The sequence below is a fragment of the Bubalus kerabau genome, chromosome 4, assembly GCF_029407905.1.
Source record: "Bubalus kerabau isolate K-KA32 ecotype Philippines breed swamp buffalo chromosome 4, PCC_UOA_SB_1v2, whole genome shotgun sequence".
Taxonomy (NCBI): domain Eukaryota; kingdom Metazoa; phylum Chordata; class Mammalia; order Artiodactyla; family Bovidae; genus Bubalus; species Bubalus kerabau.
Genome location: NC_073627.1, coordinates 125,984,290 through 126,000,844, shown reverse-complemented (window position 1 = coordinate 126,000,844; position 16,555 = coordinate 125,984,290). Strand labels below are relative to the sequence as shown.

Genomic DNA, 16,555 nt, shown 5'->3' with positions numbered 1-16,555 from the left:
ATGCATGCATATACCAACATGATAGTTTTCTTAATCAGATATATTCAAGACTGCTGCTGCTGCTGCTAAGTTGCTTCAGTCGTGTCTGACTCTGTGCGATCCCATAGACGGCAGTCCACCAGGCTCCCCCGTCTCTGGGATTCTCCAGGCAAGAACACTGGAGTGGGTTGCCATTTCCTTCTCCAATGCATAAAAGTGAAAGTGAAGTCACTCAGTCGTGTCGGACTCTTCACGACTCCATGGACTGTAGCCTACCAGGCTCCTCCGTCCATGGGATTTTCCAGGCAAGAGTACTGGAGTGGGTTGCCATTTCCTTCTCCAATATTCAAGACTAGTAGATGTTAAAATTTTCAAGTATCAACTGCCTAAGAACAGCAGCCCAGCACTTTGCCTGACCTAGCCAGGAAAGAAAGTCTACAATTTTATGTCTTAAGTTGACTTGGCATACAATATCCCAAGATAGTAATTATCTATCTCATTTTACATGAAAGGTGGCTGTATTTCAGTGGAAGACCAATGAATTCCCAGATATATCTTAGGTCAGACTTTATGAATAGCTTCCAGCTCCTAAATTTTTCAAAACAGTTATATGTATCACTCTGCATTATCTGTTTCTTTTTTAACTGCAGAGTACTTTCATATTTACTGTCAATTTGACCCTCACTCCAGCTGAGACTGGCACAGGTATTATCTTTCCCATTTGACAAAAGATGACTGAGAGATGAAACTTTAGTCACTATCTAGTGAGACTCAATAAAGAAGGAAATGGCAACCCACTCCAGTACTCTTGCCTGGAGAATCCCATGGACAGAGGAGCCTGGCAGACTACAGTCCATGGGGTCGCAAAGAGTCGGACACAACTGAAGCAACTTAGCACGCATGCAGTGAGACTCAAAACAGTTCTTCTGAATCCAAAATCCTGGATTTTCCATTATACCACATTTCCTCCCAAGGGGGAAACAGGAATTTAAGTTGTAAACTCTATTAAACGAGAGCCATAATGAACTCTCTACATACAGAGTGTCTATATATATATTACAGCAGGTGTTTTATAGCAGTCAACAAACACCTGCTATAATGTTGCCCCTGAATACATCCTAAGGAAACAAACCACTGCTATAGTGAGACTGATTCACAGGCAACAATGCACAAAACCATTTTCCCCTAAACATTTATAAAATAAGACTTTTTTGTTCCAAAGCACTATCCTATATATTAATTTTGTATTTTATAGTTTATAGTTCTTGTTGTTCAGTTGCTCATTTGTGCCCGACTCTTTGTGATCCCATGGACTGCAGCACACCAGGCTTCCCTGTCCTTCACTATCTCCTGCAGTTTGCTCAAACTCATGTCCATCAAGTCAGTGATGCTATCCAACCATCTCATCCTATGGTGCCCCCTTCTCCTCCTGCCCTCAATCTTTCCCAGCATCAGGGTCTTTTCCTGTGAGTCAGCTCTTTGCTTCAGGTGGCCAAAGTACTGGAGCTTCATCATCAGCATCAGTCCTTCCAATGAATATTCAGGGTTGATTTCCTTTAGGATTGCCTGGTTTGATCTCCTTGTAGTTTATAGTTAGGCAGAAAAATCTAAATTCAGCTACACAGTACATAAAAGTACTAATTTCTGTGGGCCCACTGTCCTCATCTGTAAAATGAGAATAATAAACTAACAAGGTTATCATGAGAATTAAATTATTAATCCTTACGTGCTTATTAGTAAGCGAGTTTGGCCAAAAGTAAGGGCTCATTAAATGTTAGTTTTAATATTTCACTGATTCTAAGATGGTGGGACATTTTCTTATATTTTAACAACTCAGAAAAAATCCATTTTATAATCAATGATGCATCATAGCTCAATCAATAGTATTTTTTCTTTTTTTTTTTTTTTTTTTTTTTTTTTATTGCAAAAACGAATTTTAATTTTTAATCTTTAGTTTGATTTAAACATTGCTTTTAGTATGATGCCGACACCAGCTGTGCAGAAAGGGCTCTGGAGAGACGTTCATAGCAGCACACACCTGCGGCTCTTCTTCGGTTCTGGAGGCTCCAGGGCAGCCAATATTGCTTCATCAAATACATTCTTTAGGCCTTTCTGTGTGAGTGCAGAGCACTCCACATACTTGACAGCCTTCAGGTCACGGGCCAGTTTTTCAGCAGTCTCTGGAGTGATAGGCTTCTGCTTATTCTTAGCAAGCTTCTCAATAGTAGAGGGGTCATCTCTGAGATCAATTTGGGTCCCAACAAGCAAGAAAGGAGTCTTTGGACAGTGGTGAGTTATCTCAGGCACCCACTTTTCTTTCACATTTTCGAATGAGGATGGAGAGACCACTGAAAAGCAGACTAGAAATACATCTGTTTGTGGATAACTCAGCGGTCGTAATCTGTCATAATCCTCTTGCCCTGCAGTATCAAAAAGTCCAAGAGTATATGGCTCCCCACCAATCATAACTGTGACAGCATAGTTGTCAAAAACAGTCGGTACATACTCCGATGGAAATTTGTTTGTTGTGTAGGATATCAGGAGACATGTTTTACCAACGGCACCATCACCCACAACAACGCACTTAATTGTCTGCATCGCTGAAACAGTTTTGTATCCACTTTAAATATTTCAAATATGATGATGACCTCAGCTCCTCCGCCGGGGCGTTGGCAGCACTCAATAGTATTTTTTCTTAATGATACATAAAATGATGCTTCTTGCAATCTCTGGCAAGAGATTTTATAGTTGATGAAATATAATATTATATGAAATATAAGATGCTGCTGAGCAAAGATTTATCCTGCCACCCTTCTTCTATTCAAAAGATTCACAAGCAATGCACCAAATCTACATCTCTAACTCTGCTCTCCCAAGACATGTTTTCCTCTGTGACATGTGGACAGATTGGCAGCACCTCAGATTTAACAGGTCCAAAATCAGAATCAACTCCTCAGAAGCTATTATTCTTTGTTTCTGATCCAAATTAATGACACCTTAAAGAAAAACTTGCACCTGAAACTTTGTAAGTCACCTACACTTCAATCAATCAACTAGTGGACTGTCCTACAAATACTGTTACAAACCAACAAGTTCAAATATTTAAAATGTTTTTACAAATTAAAAAAAAAGAAGAAAAACCTGACTCCACCTTTACCTCCTTCCTCTCGCTCTCCTAGTTGAGGCCTTTCCTGTCTCTTAGTTGGAATCAAACACTGCATTTCTGCACCCATTTTATTTTCTACTTCTATTCTAGAAATTACCAAACTGTACCCTGAAACATATTTAGTTGTACATATAGCTGTTTCCCCATCTTGGCTCTCAGTTTCTTGAGGGCAAGGCCCATTTCTTACTCATTTTTATATACCCAGGATGACTAGTTCAATGCCTCACCTGTAGCTAACTGCTCAATAAATGTTTATGGAAGTGATCAATAAACATTTATAAACTCTTTGTTTATAAGTTTCAGGATATTTAAGCCCTTTATGAAGAAAGAAAAGGGGACTATCCAAGAGTAAAAGCTTACAAAGTTATTTCACACACATGATCTCAGTTCAGTTCAGTTCAGTCGCTCAGTCGTGTCTGACTCTTGCGACCCCATGTACTGCAGCACTCCAGGCCTACCAGTCCATCACCAACTCCGGGAGTTTACTCAAACTCATGTCCACTGAGTTGGTGATGCCATACAACCATTTCATCCTCTGTCATCCCCTTCTCCTCTCACCTTCAATCCTTCCCAGCATCAGAGTCTTTTCAAATGAGTCAGCTCTTCACATCAGGTGGCCAAAATACTGGAGCTTCAGCTTCAACATCAGTCCTTCCAATGAACACCCAGGACTGATCTCCTTTACGATGGACTGGTTGGATCTCCTTGCAGTCCAAGGGACTCTCAAGAGTCTTCTCCAACATCACTGTTCAAAAGCATCAATTCTTCGGCACTCAGCCTTCTTCACAGTCCAACTCTCACATCCATACATGACCACAGGAAAAACCATAGCCTTGACTAGATGAACCTTTGTTGGCAAAGTAATGTCTCTGCTTTTGAATATGCTATCTAGGTTGGTCATAACTTTCCTTCCAAGGAGTAAGCGTCTTTTAATTTCATGGCTGCAGTCACCATCTGTAGTGATTTTGGAGCCCAGAAAAATTAAGTCTGACTCAGATCTGCCTAAAACCCAAACTTTTCATATCTACCCCATATCACACTAGTAAAGCATAGTAAGAGTAAAAGTAAGAAAGATAGACTGGAGAGCATCATCAGATAGTCAGATGATGAAGTTTAAAATTATAAAAGCAGAGCACCATTCCAAGGAGTGATATACTCTAGGATGTGATCATGGGTGTGGATGGCTGAAATGAGGTAGACAGAGATTTATATCTGTATCATTCACCACCCTCTCTTTGGCAAGCAGATTTTCTGTATCCATTTGCGGATAAAGGCTTTACAAATTCGGCTCATAACTAACAGAAACATCAGTGAGCTAGCCCTTTGAATCATCTCTGTCCCACTCTGAATCACACATAAAAGCAATTACCTCCCCACTGTCCAGTCCCTTAGTTGCTAGGAGAATCTTCCTCATTCACAGCCCTCTAGCCTCTTATCAATATCACTCATAGTAAAACACTATGAAAATTATTAAGGCAAACAGTTGCAAGAGAAAATTAATAGCCTAACACAGTCCACAGGCCTATCTGTTCTCCAGTCCCAAAAAAGTACTAAGAACTAAATGCATAGAAAGAAGTAATAGAAAGAAAAAAAGAAGATTTTTCTTTTGGGAAATATGTGCTTTCTAGTAATTAATAATTTATTTTTCCTATTTTATATAATTGCTTAGGAGGAAACAATTTGTATACATACACCCTAGCATGAAATTTCTCTTGTCATATTTTGACCACATATTTTATCACTATGAGGTTCACTGGCACACACAAAAAAAGAAGCCCTGATGACTTTTTCCTTTGATGTCAGGGCCTCTCTCAAATAGTTGCTTTTGGAGATTACACCTGAGAATTCATTTTTACTGAAGAAGACAAATAGAAGAATGAGACAATTTCCTTTATAAGGCTGAACACAAAATTCTACCAATGCCTACATTTTTCTTTTCTTTCTCAGTAATCACAGAAAGATCACAACAAAGCAGGAAATACAAAGCTGGTTGCCTGATCTTCCTCATCAGGAGCAGCTACACCTAAGTATTCTATACAACAGTAAATAAGTTATGGATCTCACCGCCATTCTCTAACAGTTCAAATCTTATCAAAATATGTGGTCCTCCAACAGTGACCAATTAGTTGCTGTTATTTTCAGTATGACGAGGTCATAGATATAAACATAGCTGATGTACTTCAACGTTGTGGGTTTTATCGTTATTGATGTTGCAAATTCCCCATCTTTGGCCAATAGGAGCTTCTCACTGTTAATATTTTGATATGTATCTTTTCAGCCTTTTCCCCCCAACAGTAACCTACCGTTTGACCTTTCTCCTCATCCCCTTTTTCATTTTTCATTGAGCTCCATGTTCACATGCATTTTCTCATGTCAATAATTTCTTTTAAAACTTTTCATCTAAAAATAATTTCAGACTTACAAAAAAGTTGCAAAAATAAAAATAGGTAACTTCTGTCTTTAGAAAAATGATATTCCTTTTTAAAAGTATGTAATGCCCCTAAGTTCAGGGCTAAGCTATTATCTTTGTTCAGCATGATAAACAAGAATTCAATATTTCTTTCAAAAAATGAAAGCCACAGATTTCAGTCTTAAATGTGAGGCATCAATTTGAGCATAATGGTCAGGTCATTAAAAAAAAAAAAGACATTACCAAGCCTATAGGATTAACATGCAATAAGCATGTATTAATTCCTATGAAGTGGTTTGATAACCTGGCCAAATTCCTTTTTTTTTTACATTTTGATGACTATCAGAAATACAGTTACTAGGAAGGTAAATTGGTAGATCTTAGAAGACTGTTTTACATTATCAACTACAGTTGAACATAACAAGTGTTTTGATCCCACATATATATACACACACCCATCAGAAATACATACGAAGGTAAGACCAAAAGACACAAAATACAAAAACATTTGGAGTGGCATTATAAAACCACAGTCCAAGATGGAAAAAAAAAATGTCCAGCAAAGGTAAATAAACTGTGGCATATTCATACACTGAGCTACTATACAGCAATACAAATAAACTACTGCAAAATGCATCAAGTGGAAGCATCTGACAAGCGTAAGATTAAGCAGAAGAAGCATCCCCCCAAAAATATTGTATAATTCCATTTATGAGAAGTCCAATATGTCAATAATACATCAATTCTTAAAAGCTCAAAAACAGGCAAACTATATTATATTTTGCTGTGAGCCTAAAACTGCTCTTAAAAAATAAAGTTTATTTTAAAAATAAATAAATGAAGTTTAATAATTAAAAAAAAAAAAAACTAAACTATTCTGTAGCATTGGAATAGTATAACATTACCTTTGGGGAAAATGGGAGGAAGTACTGACTGAAAGGAAGAGTACGTGGGCTTCTGGGGTGTTAGTAGTATTCTATTTCTTGACCAAGGTGGTGATCATTTGAGTGCGTTCACTTTGTGATAATTCAGTGAGTCATACACTTAAAGAATTGTTTACTTTAATATACATATAAATCAAAAAAATTTTAATATATAAATATTGACTCTTTTCTGAACTTTATTAAAGACAGTCCACTATAATGTATGTATAAAACACCCCAACTTAAAGAATAGTGCTTTATTTAAAAGTTAGAAAAAATAGTGCAGTATTTCCCTACTCTAGCAGGAACTTAACTTATTCTACTTATCCCAATTCAGACTTAATAATCCTAATGGATTCTGAGTTTATCTAATAAAGGAGATATTAACATTTTAAGACCTATGTAGATTGCTTGGACTCTTATCTACAGATATGTATCATAAACAGGCATACAGAAGGTACTCTACAAATATTTACCAATGATACACATCCCAAACTTTAAACAAAGTCACATAGCAAAGTCTGAAATACCTTGCACTGGTAAAACAGGATCAACGCTCAGCCTGCTGGCCTAAAGAATGCAACTTCTAGAAACCTAACCTCTCAAAACTAAAAAAATTACAGAATGTACTGCTTATAAGGAAGAACACAATTGTGACAACTCTCTTTGGCAGAGGAAATTGGTCCTTTTCCCCTTCCCTGCTGCCTGGCTCAAATAAGGCATAATCAACTTCCTGATGCCACAGCTAAGCAAAAGGAACCCAGCAGCAACTCTGCTCATGAGGGCAGAAACTACTTAAACTACTTGATGCGATGAAAACCCAGCAGCAAGGAGTTAGCTGAGGCAGATGACAATGTTGCAGAAATAAGATGAGAAGAAACCCTTGATCAACCTGTTCTTATTCCTGAAAACTCTAAAATCATTATTATTCCTACTTTTCAGAGTGATAATAAATCACTGGAGTCTTCCCAGGCTAGAATTAACCCACAATCAACAGGTGTCCTGAGTGTCCATCAGAGTCTACCTTCTAAGAGTTTCCCAGTAGTATCTGTTCAGTTAGTTAGATAACTATATGTGCTTATAAAATATAAGTTTTTCTAAGGGCAAGTCACAACATACATTGACTTGATATAGTTCTCATTACTAGAGATATTGATTTGTTCTGTCTTAAAAACACAAGTAATAAATATTCAGCATCCCTGGTGGCTCAGACAGTAAAGAATCTGCTTGCAGTGCAGGAGACTCAGGTTCGATCCCTGGGTTGGGAACATTCCCTGGAGAAGGTAATGACAACCCACTCCAGTATTCTTGCCTGGAGAATTCCATGGACAAAGGAGCCTGGTGGGCTTCAGACCATAGGGTTGCAAAGAGTTGGGACACAACTGAGCGACTAACACATAGAAAATAAATTTTTAAATAATCAAAGAAGATAAACAAGTACGTGAAAATCACAGGTCAAACTTAAAAGAGCTGAGGTCTTCAGGATTTTGGTAAACATAAAGTTTTACCCACTGGTAAAGGATCTGCTTCTCATAGAGGACTGCTGAGATGAGAGATCCCTCCAGGTGAGTGTAATTATTATGCCAAGAAAACAGCAATGAGCAAATCACACAGAAAAGACAGATGGAAAGCTGACTGGTGATCTCCAAACATAACAAAACTATCTATAGCGATGTTCATTGTGGCATTGTTTATAATAGCAAAATTATAAATTATATTGTTTATAAAGGCAAAATTTATAATAGTAAAAAAAAATTCTGATTCTTCATCAATATGAAACTGGTTAAATTACATATGCTCATAAAATGAAACAGTACTCCACAGCCATTAAAAGGAACAATTTAAACTCACGAAAGCTGATAGGAAAATAAATCATTAAGCGTTTTAAAAAGTTAAATATACCTCTAATTGTAGAATCTATATACTTAAATGTAATGAAAATTTCCAAGATGGACAAGAAAGAGTACACAGTAGTTACCTCTGGGGAGTAAGAATAGGGAATAAAGACAGGAGAACTTTGTCCTTTCACGTCACATCCTAAAACTGAATTTCTTATCATACATATATATCACCTCTATAATAAAGACAAAACAATGAAAGCAAAGAACAAAAAACTTAACGATGCTGAGCAGGTGATAGGACCATGATGATTTTTATTTTCCTTTTTACACTTTTCTGCATTTTCTCAATTTTCTGTGATTAACAGTATGTTAGTCCATGCGGTCGCTAAGAGTCGGACATAACTGAGCGACTTCACTTTCACTTTTCACTTTCTTGCACTGGAGAAGGAAATGGCAACCCACTCCGGTGTTCTTGCCTGGAGAATCCCAGGGACAGGGGAGCCTGGTGGGTTGCCATCTATGGGGTGGCACAGAGTCGGGCACGACTGAAGTGACTTAGCAGCAGCAGCATATATTGCTTCTTATACCCCAAGAACTTTTTTGTTTTAGATTTTTTAACAAGTGTGGTCACTTTTAGTTCAAATTAGGGAGAAAAATCCAGAGCTCAGTTATAAAGCACTATAGCAATTACAAAGAAATATGGAAAGACTCAGTTCTCAAAGTGCTTATTTATTTGGAGAAAACAGTCATGAACACCAAGACATCAAAAGTTAAAGAAAATCCTTGATTTAGTTTACTGGAGTTGCTTAGGTGGTACTGGCTCCTACGGAAGCAAAAGATACCAGTATTGTGAGGAAAGCTGTGCCAGATACTTGAAGAAAGACTAAGTGAATTATATAAAAGAATTTTTTTTTCAAAATTCAAGTCTAATATTCCACTCAATGTTGAAATTCCTTTTACCACTCATTCAATCTCTGCTTAAGTATCCTATGTCAAAAAATTCTCATAAATAGTCCATTCCATTTGTTAACAACTCTGTTTAAGTTCTTTCTTATGTTAAAAGCTAAAATGTCTCCTATCATTTTCAACACTGGCTGACTTGTCCTAGTTCTGTCTGAGCAACAGTTTAGACAATTTTCATTTACTATTATGATCCTTCTGCAAGAAGGATCAAATTCCTCAAATGGTTTCTACACCCTTCGATATTCTAATTATTCCCCTTTGAACAAACTAGTTTCTCAGTTTGCCTCTTAGAATCAAATACCCTAATTGAACACAGAATTCCAGAACTGATCTGACCAGTGCTTTTATCTCCTTAGTCTGGGTCACCATGAACACAGAGCAAGACTAGTTGCTAGGCAGTATACAATTCATCACCAAATTAGCGGCACTGTTCAGATCCTGAGTAATTTATGTTTTAAGGAATTTAACGCATTAAAAGAGAAAGATCACTGTGGACTGAGGAACTGAGGACATTTTCTACAACAAAAGTAGACTATAAGCTGGGAAAGGAAGAATACATTTTCGATAAGCAGAAAACACAGAACACTGCCATGGTGCGAATGAACAAAGCTAGTGCTAGAGCAAAGTATCTGCATAAGGACAGGCAAGAACATAGGGCCAAAAGGAGGGCTAGAGTCATACTGCGGAGAGCTCCTAACCTGCAGGGGATAAGGCATGATTAAAGGGTTAAACCAAGAAATTGATTTCTTGATTGAGATATTTGGAATGACTAAATCAATATCAGTTTGTCAAATTCAACATCAGATTAAATACTGTTTGAATTTTTTTTTTCTAAGTTGAGGTATGGTTAATTCACAGTGTTGTATTAGTTACAAGTACACAGCAAAGTGATTCAGTTTTAACATATATTGTGCATTATTTTTCAGATTCTTTTCGATTATAGAGAGAAAGAGCATAGTTAACTAAACAGAATTCCTTGAAAATGAAAGCTGCCTGATATTAGAACAAATTGAAAGCAACAGCTCCTTCTCTGAAGCATCAATTCAATTAAAGAGGAATTTCTGGTTTAATAGTGCTCCTGGCTGAAGAATCTTTCATAAGGGATAGTTCTGTAATACAATGTGGCAGTAGAGAATTAAAACTGTCCAAGGGACACTGCAAACCCCAACCTCTCCCAAATCCTGCTACTCAACAGCAGGGATCTAAAGGAATAAATAGATTCCCAGCTGCTGAGAGAAAATGCCTTACTAAAAGCAAAGCAAAATTCTCATTAATGAAAAATCAACCATGAAAGAAGAAAATTTCTGTGTGTCTCATAATCCCTGGAAATAATCAAATCCATTTTGGGTTAATACAGATTTAACAAAACAGTGGGAGAGAACAGAGGAAAGCAGTTTCATTTGCGAAAAGCTGGGGGAAACACTTAACAGAGATCACAACCAACAATGCTTCTAATCCACAGAATCAAAAGAAACATGAACTCTATCCAATGAAAGGTGCTGGGAAAAGGTTCTCATAGATAAATTCCCTCACTCACAACCGAGCCACCTTATCCCACCTTGTTCAACACGGATATGATAGGCTGTAACTTGAATTTCCCAAGATCAAATTCAATACGTAATCCAAACCCTGCTTTTTCTGATCTGATAATCTCTAAAATCACAGTCCCTGCACTCATTCAAAACCAGCCCTGAGCTTCTACTATATCAGGCACCTAGAACACAAAAACCATTAAGAAACAGCCTCTACCCTCATGAAGCTTAGTCGACACACCTTGCCTCTTCATAAACCCCAAAGCTCTTGAGTTAAAATATCTTCTCAGGTGGGTCAAGCGTCCTCAGTGGAAAAGCAATAAAGGACTTCACCTTTAGTTAGTGTGAGAGAAGTAAATATAAATAAGTAAATCATACTTCTTATGCTCTGCTCTGAAAGAAGAGAAGCCGACACAACCTTTTCAAGTCGAATGAGCATACAGTTAGCCTGGACTACACAGGAGGAGCAGGGGACAAAGACAAGCAACAGGGAGGTGGAACGCCAATAAATACACTGGAAAAAGGGATACGACAGCTGTACTCCTTCAAAGCACGATTAGAAAGAACCTGCTACTAAGCCGACTGAGGTTTTACGGTGCGGCGAGAAGGAAGAAAAGAATAGAGGCTGCCCGCACTGAACTGACGCCCGCTATCCGTGTTCCCTAGCTCGTCCACTCTCACTAGAGGACAGCTCTGGATATTATTTAATAGGATCTGGGCCTGCCAGCCAACAACACTGTCACATGGCCACCGGAACGGAGAGGTAACAGTCCCTCACAGGAGCGTGAGGAAAAACAACAGAGAGTGGAAAGAACTCTTCAAGATGTTCATAAAGGAGTTAACATAATGGTTTCCCGAGACACGGGCGGGGCGTGAAGTTTGGAAAAGGTGGTAACCCGACGCCCACTGGAAGCTCGTGGAGATCCCTGAGCGACCTCGGTCCCTCCACCCCAGTCCGCGCACTCACCGCGCACGCAGAGCAGCGACATGGCCGAGCCGCCGGCGATCCTCCGCCGCGCCCCCGCCCCGCCGCCGCTCCCTCTCTCCTCTTAGCAGGTGCCGCGGCAGTTCCCGCTATCGACCCCACGGGTCTCGCCGCTCCTCATGGTCCCCGTCGCAGGCAGCGTCCCGCTGCTCCGTCTGACCCGCTCCAATTTTCACCGTCTGAGCGGGCTCCCGATAGTGGGGACTACCGGCCGGCAGGCGGGGGACTGGGCGCGGCACCACGGCGCCATCGCTGGGAGGTAAGGGCGATCGGGACTCCCTCCCTCACTCCACCCGGGATCCGAGCGAGCGCCGGGATAGAGCCTAGCCGTGGCGCCCCGCCTCCCAGCCAATCAACTCACGCCCAGTCCGCCGCCCCGCCCCCGAGGGGCACGTAGGAGGCGGGGTCCCTTTCCGCTTTCCTCAGTAAAAGAATGAAGGCTACTCGGCCCACTAACGAGGCTTACAGCCGAGAGGGGCGGGCTTCCCCGGCACCTGTGTGAGGCGGGAATTGCAGCTTTGTGCCCCTTTCATGTGGGCGGGGCTTCTACGCAGGAACAGATTCTTTTCATTGAGAATTTCTGTCCGACTTCCTTGAAGAATCTATCCCTCTGTAATATTAACAGGAAAGTACCACACTGAAACTAATTTGTTGGTTAGTCGCTAAGTCGTGTCCGACTCTTTTGCGACCCCAAGGACTGTAGCTTACCAGGCTCCTCTGTCCATGAGATTTCCTAGGTAAGAATACCGGAGTGGGTTGCCATTTCCTCCTCCAGGGAATCTTCCCCATCCAGGGATTGAACCCTCATCGCCTGTACTAGCAGGCGGATTCTCTACAATGCGTCACCTGGGAAGCTCCAATTCTTCATTAGCCCTGCTCAAGTTTCTGTGTTTGCAAGCCGTTGGCACAGCTGGATTCTGCCTGTCAGACCCAGAGAGGGTCTATATTAATCTAACAGGGTCTTTGCCCTCCAAAAGCAAACCTAGCTAGCTGTAAGTAGGAGCCTGGAGAAGGAAAGGGGAAGACTTGATTTATCCAGGGTTTGTCCAAATTTAGAGAAATATCCAAAGAAAGATTTTGAGCAAAGCAACTCCACAAGCCTAGTCAACAAAGATGCCTGATGGGCATTCTCTGGACTTCTGGACGTTGAAATATCTAGCTCTTTAGCCCAGCTGTCCTAACCTCAAGAGCAAGGGACTAAAAAGGTGTTGAACTTCTGGACTCTGGAACTAAGAATAAAGACCAAATAAAAACTAATAAAACAAAACAAAACACACACAAAAAACTCTTATGGAACCAGAGATTCTCCTAGGGGATGCAGAGGCCATCTAACAAAGGATGGAAAGTCACTCTGCACTTGGAAACAGTATAGAGTAGTGGGAAACAACCTAATAAAATCATGAAGAGCATGAAAATTTGAAGCCAATCATATTCACCTGGTATAGTACCTATTGTCATATAACAAATTACCCCAAAACTTAGTAGCTTAAAACTGCATTTATTATCTCACAGTTACTGTACAGCACAGAGAACAATATTATTACTATAATAATTACCGTACTATCAATATCCTATGATAAACCATAATGGAAAAGAATATTAAAAAAGAAGGTATAGTATGTATAACTGACTCACTTTGCTGTACAAATCATTAACACAATGTAAATCAACTATATTTCAATTAAAATTTTTTTATTTAAAAAAACAAAAATATTTTAGTGCTATCAATATATACACCAAGTTGACTTCAAAAGTCTACACAAGCATATTTCCCATCAGCAAACTGGGAGTGATATACTGATATGTACTCTGTAACACTGAACAATAACATTTAAAAAATCTTTATCAATTAAAAAAATTTCAATATTATCTCACAGTTTCTGTGGGTCAGAAATCTGGGTATGGGTTAATCAGATCCTCTGGTTCAAGGTTTCTTACAGACTGCAAGCAAAGTTCCAGCTGGACTGCAAAAGGATTCACTTCCAAGCTCACTCATATGATTGTTGGCAGGTCTCAATTTCTCCTGGGCACTTGAACAGAGAGCCTCAGCTCCTTATTGGCATTGGCTGGTCTCAGTTCCTTGTCATGTGGACCTCTCCAAAATGGCAGGTAGCTTCCTCAAAGCATGCAAACCAAGAAGGCAATAAAGTCTAATAGCAAGAGGGAAGTCACAATCTTTTCTAATCTAAGAATAGAGTGATATCTCCTTATTTTTTTTCATCAGAAGCAGTCACACTCAGGAAAACGGAATTCCACAAGGACATAAATACCACCAGGAGGTAGGATCATTTGGGGGCCATCTTAGAAATCTGCCTGCCATAACTTGATTTGAATCCTAGCTCTGGTACTTGTGACCTAGGGCAAGCTACATGACTTCAGTTTCCCAGGAAATAATGATAGTATCTACTTCATAAAAGGGTTTTGAGGTTTAAATGACAAAATGCTTTTAAATTAGGGCTTCCCTGGTGGCTCAATGGTAAAGAATTCGCCTGCGAAAGCAGGAGACACGGGTTCAATCCCGGGTGCAGGAAGACCTCATGTGCCTCTGAACAATTAAGCCCATACTCCACAACTACTGAGCCTGTGCTCTAGAGCCCACGAGCTGCAAATACTGAACCCACGCAATGCAACTACTGAAGCCCATGCACATTAGAGCACGTGCTCCACAACAAGAGAAGCTGCCACAATGAGAAGCCCACACATCCCAACTAAAGAAAGCCCACTCGCAGCATGGGCAAAAATAAATAAATAAATAAATACTTGGTGCATACTACATGCCCAATACATGTTTGTTACTATTTAGGTTGTGAACATGATGGGGGAATGCAGCTGGGAGATGAAAAGACACTAGGCAGAGCAACAGTCAGTGTCTGAAGGTTGTGATGCAGACGCTGAGGGATCCCAGTTTCCCAGTTAAAAGTTCAGAGGAAGAAAGCACTAAGGTCCTCTGCTCTCTAGGCACTTGACTAGGAACAAGTATGCTCATAAGAAAGCTTAGGGTATCTTCAGAAGCAACTCAAACAGGGATAAAAAGCCAGAACCTTCTTGTCCCACTGTTTACATTAATTTTTCCAACACAGTACTTGAAAGTTCTTCAGCATTTGCATGGATTTGACACTTAGATTTAGCTGGCAGGTAGCTCAGCACTAAGACTTTTTGAGATCCAGGAAATGAGGAGGAAGGAGGGAAGGATCAAAGAAAATAGGTAATAATGGAAACCCAAAAATCTCAAGACAGTAAAGCCAAATACCAAGGGCTGGCATTGCTGCTGTCTTTTTGGAAACTCTCAGGCAGAAGGAGCAGAGTACAAACCCTGTTCCAGGGGAGCCCTCTACCAACTTTATGATCATCCTTAAGTCATCCTCCAAGACCATTAAAAGTTTACCCTTCCTGAGACTTCCCATGTGGTCCAGTGGTTAAAAATGCACCCTGCACACTGTAAAGCAATTTTCTTTCAATTAAAATTTAAAAGAAGAATTCACCTTGAAATGCGGGATACAGGGGTTCATTCATACAGGGGTTCATTCTCTGGTCCGGGAACTAAGATCCCACATGGTGCAGAGCAGCTAAGCCCATGTGCCACAACTGTTGAAGCCTGCGCATTCTGGAAGCTTTCATGCTGCAACTACTGAGCCCATGTGCCACAACTAGTTGATGCGCTGCAACGAAAAATCCCACATGCCACATGGTGCAACCATGAATAAATCAAATAGTTAACAGATAAATAACTCAATTTGACAAATATTTATTAAACACCCCTTAAGTCAGGCATAGAGAGACAATACAAAAGTAACATGGTAATCACAGTTCGTATCTTTAAATAGTTTATAAGTGATAGGAAAGATCTATGGGAGATGAGGGGGAACTAAACTAGGGCAGTAAATATAGAACTGAGGGGGAAGGAAAGAGACAATCCCCCTAACCCTTCCATCAGTGTTAAGGAGGCAAAAGTGATGGAACTTGGGAGACAATGACTACGAATATAGTAGAGAAGATAAGATCCTTTCTTTCATAGCCAACAACTGGGTGAGAGGGCAAATGAGAGAGTTTTAAATTCAGATTAGGGAATTCCCTGGCAGTCCAGTAGTTAGGACTCTGTGCTTTCACTGAAAGGTCCCAGGTTCAATCCCTGGTTGGGGAACTAAGATTCCACAAACTGAATGGTGCAGCCAAATACATTAAAAAAATAAATCAGACTGGCTAAAAAGATGATGCTATGGTTAATGTAGTTTTTAGGACAAAGATGTGTCCCTTGGACATGTATATTAAGTTTGAGATGTGCTGGGATAACCTTCAGATAGTCACATTAGACAGCATGTAATATGTAATTGACCCTGAGAAAGCAATCCAGGCTAGATATACAGATTTCAGTCAATAAAAATATAACTATTTTAATCCATATTTCGTTGATAAAGAAAATGAGGCAATAATAGTTGGCATAATCCTCCCACTCATGAGCTCATGAAATTACCTGGCCCATAAAAACTAACCACTCCCACAGCCCTGGGCCCTGTCACCTTCTGAGAAGGACTACATTCTGCCTACGGAATGTGTATCTCTCTAAATAAATCCACTTTCACTTTACCATTTAGGCTCACTCCTAAATTCTTTCCTGAGCAACATCAAGGACCCTCACTTGGTGGCCAATCCCAAGAACTTGCCCAAGACCTGGAACATGACCATTCTCTTGTTCTCCATTTTCCTTCAATAAAAGATAGCCTGAAAATGACTGCAAAATTAGGATAAAATCTCATTA

General features: G+C 39.8%; 2 protein-coding genes across 2 annotated transcripts in view; both read right to left on the bottom strand.

Annotated features, from left to right (window-relative positions):
* UNC13B (unc-13 homolog B) overlaps nucleotides 1–15,351 on the bottom strand; it is a 208,364-nt gene extending 193,013 nt beyond the window's left edge. The window contains exons 1-2 of the mRNA XM_055578450.1: nucleotides 15,282–15,351; nucleotides 11,782–13,912 (exon numbers count right to left, since the gene is read on the bottom strand). Coding sequence (XP_055434425.1) covers nucleotides 11,782–11,803 — 22 coding nt within the window. The 5' untranslated portion in view covers nucleotides 11,804–13,912; nucleotides 15,282–15,351. The remainder of the gene's footprint in view (nucleotides 1–11,781; nucleotides 13,913–15,281) is intronic.
* On the bottom strand, nucleotides 1,910–2,657 carry LOC129650209 (cell division control protein 42 homolog). The gene has a single exon (XM_055578453.1). It carries the CDS (start codon nucleotides 2,575–2,577, stop codon nucleotides 2,002–2,004), a length of 576 nt encoding a protein of 191 aa, XP_055434428.1. The 5' UTR covers nucleotides 2,578–2,657; the 3' UTR covers nucleotides 1,910–2,001.
* Nucleotides 15,352–16,555: the final 1,204 nt, after the last annotated feature.

Excerpts from the sequence above, each read along its gene's own strand:
- LOC129650209 (XM_055578453.1), bottom strand. The coding sequence starts at position 2,577 with ATGCAGACAATTAAGTGCGTTGTTGTGGGTGATGGTGCCGTTGGTAAA.